This window comes from Apis dorsata, unplaced genomic scaffold, assembly GCF_000469605.1.
Source record: "Apis dorsata unplaced genomic scaffold, Apis dorsata 1.3 scaffold_591, whole genome shotgun sequence".
Classification (NCBI taxonomy): Eukaryota; Metazoa; Arthropoda; class Insecta; order Hymenoptera; family Apidae; genus Apis; species Apis dorsata.
In genome coordinates this window covers 461345-463672 of record NW_006263796.1, presented here as the reverse complement: position 1 = coordinate 463672, position 2328 = coordinate 461345, and the positions used below count along the sequence as shown (strand labels likewise).

The 2328-nt window shown below is 35.8% G+C and overlaps 1 protein-coding gene across 8 annotated transcripts in view; it reads left to right on the top strand.

Annotated features, from left to right (window-relative positions):
- The window catches only part of LOC102675286 (tropomodulin), an 87533-nt gene that overhangs the window by 26009 nt on the left and 59196 nt on the right, over nucleotides 1–2328 (top strand). The window contains exon 1 of one of the 8 annotated variants that reach the window (XM_006621143.2): nucleotides 1882–2020. The exons of the other annotated variants lie outside the window; for them this stretch is intronic. Within the exon in view, the coding sequence (XP_006621206.1) occupies nucleotides 1910–2020 (111 nt within the window). The 5' untranslated portion in view covers nucleotides 1882–1909. Of the gene's footprint in view, nucleotides 1–1881; nucleotides 2021–2328 lie in introns of those variants that run through there. 8 annotated transcript variants of the gene reach the window in all.

Below are 2328 nucleotides of genomic sequence, written 5' to 3'. Positions count from 1 at the left end.
TTTTTTTTTTTTTTTTTTTTTTTTTTTTTTTTTTTTTTTTTGAAAGGATCTCGCGCCGGTTCAATTTGCGCGGCATACAGGGTTTTCTGTTTTTGATAATTTTGGAAGGCGAGGAGGAATGTTGGTATTGTTCGCGTGGATGAAATTAAATTCGTGTGAATAGTTGCAGAGGTATTTTGCTCTGTTGTCCATATTGGAGAAATTAATGTAACCTATAATAATAACAGTTGAATTAATAATGATCAGATTGTAAGATTCAATAAATTCAATTGAAATTTTTTTCAATGGATTTACTAAAATACCATTTCCAATTTAAAGAAGAATTCAGAATAAATTTATTATTTTTATGGCACACAAGGTTCTTGATAATTTTGGAAGTTGGTATTGAATTGTTCAAAAGGATGAAATTATATTGTGTGAATAGTAAGGGTGTCTGTACTCATATTGAAGAAATTAATGTAACCTGTAATATACAATTGAATTAATAATGATTATACATTCAATAAATCCAATTGAAATTTTTCAATTTTATGTATAGACTTCTATTAATTTTCAATGGATTTATTATTAAAATACTATTTATATTTCCAATTTAAAGAATCATATAGAATAAATAAAACTTATTATTTGTGTGGCATATAAGGTACTGGATAATTTTGGAAGTTGATATTGAATTATTCAGGAGAGTGAAATTATATTGTGTGAATAGTTGTAGGAATATATAATAATAACAATTGAATTAACAATAATCAGACTGTACAGTCAATAAACTTAAAATATAATAATATTAAAATACTATTTATATTTCCAATTTAAAGAAAGATTTAGAATAAATAGAACTTATTATTTGTGTGGCATATAAGGTTCTTGATAATTTTGGAAGTTGGTATTGAATTATTTAGAAGGTTGAAATTATATTGTGTGAATAGTTGCAGGAATATTTGCTCCATCCATATTGGAGAAATTAATATTATTATTGTATAATATACAATAATCAAACAATTTAATTAAACTTCTTCAATTTCACCAACTTGCACCAACTTCCAATGGATTTATTAAAATATACACTATATTATATTTCTATAATTTGAAGAAAGATTCAGGATAAACTTATCATGATTGAAATTATTCCTTCCAAACCTCTTCATCCTTTTCATTTTCATGTACAATTCCTTGACATTGCACATTCCTCGAGGATCCATCCTCGAGGCTCGCGCTATAAGAAGGAGCGGCGTGTAGCCGGCCACATCGTGGGCCACGGCTTCGTGGTGGCCATCGTCGTCCTAATTATACGTGTTTCTCCGTATTTCTGGAATTAGACTGAGGATGGGGCGTGCGGCGTGTGCGGTGTGTGCTCGCTCTCTCGCGGAGGCGTGTTTCTGAAGCTCAGTCGCGCGTGATCCACCTCGAATCGCGCATTCATCCACCACGAAGAAACCACTTACGCGAAACCGACTTCGTCGCTTCGTTTGCAGCGAATCGCCCCTCCTCCGATGGGGCGTCCACCCAGGTATCGATCCGTGCCCCGAGTACCGATCGATCGTCGATCATCATTCTGAATTCTCCTCTTCTCGCCATATAATCAATAATAACTCCCATCTCCCTCTCGATCTCTCTTCTTACCCAATAATCTTACGAATAACAACTAAACATCGTACAATCATCGACAAGTTGAAAAGTCGTGACAAGTGTCGCATTTTCGCAATTCGGATCGAATCGATTTAAATTAATTTGGATCGAGAGTGGATCGAAAGTGTTCCTCGATCGCATCGAGTTCAAAGGGTTCGAGTAACCGTGTGTCGTGAGATTCAGTGAAGGGATTACGATTATTATTGTTGTAATTATTTCCTCTCCAAAGTGAAGCTTGAGTTGTGAAAGTCGTAGGGGAGATCGAGATCGTAGATCGAGCATGGCGACCACTCAGGTATTCCAGGACTGGGACTCGCCCCACGAGACCATCAGCTCCATGACAAGGACGAGCACTCGTAAAACTACGACTAAGACCACGACCAGGCGAGAGGTAAGGGAAAAAATCTGGAAAATACGGAGATATTATCGGTAAAGTAAATGGTAAATTTATTTTATGGAGCGTTTTGTTAGAACGTCGATGGAAAGGAGGTGTAGTTGTAGTAATTGGGTTATGGAGTGGGTCAGCTGCGAATTTATTTAAGTCGCGGAATAAGTTTGGAGACTGGTAAGCCAACTGTTTACAGTTGTGTATGCGTACGTTTCTGGTCGAGCAGACTGTTATGAAGACAGAAAATGAAACTACGAGCTTNTTGTGCAGTTTCGAAATTAGGTCTTTTGGATAAGTTTGGAGAAGATTGT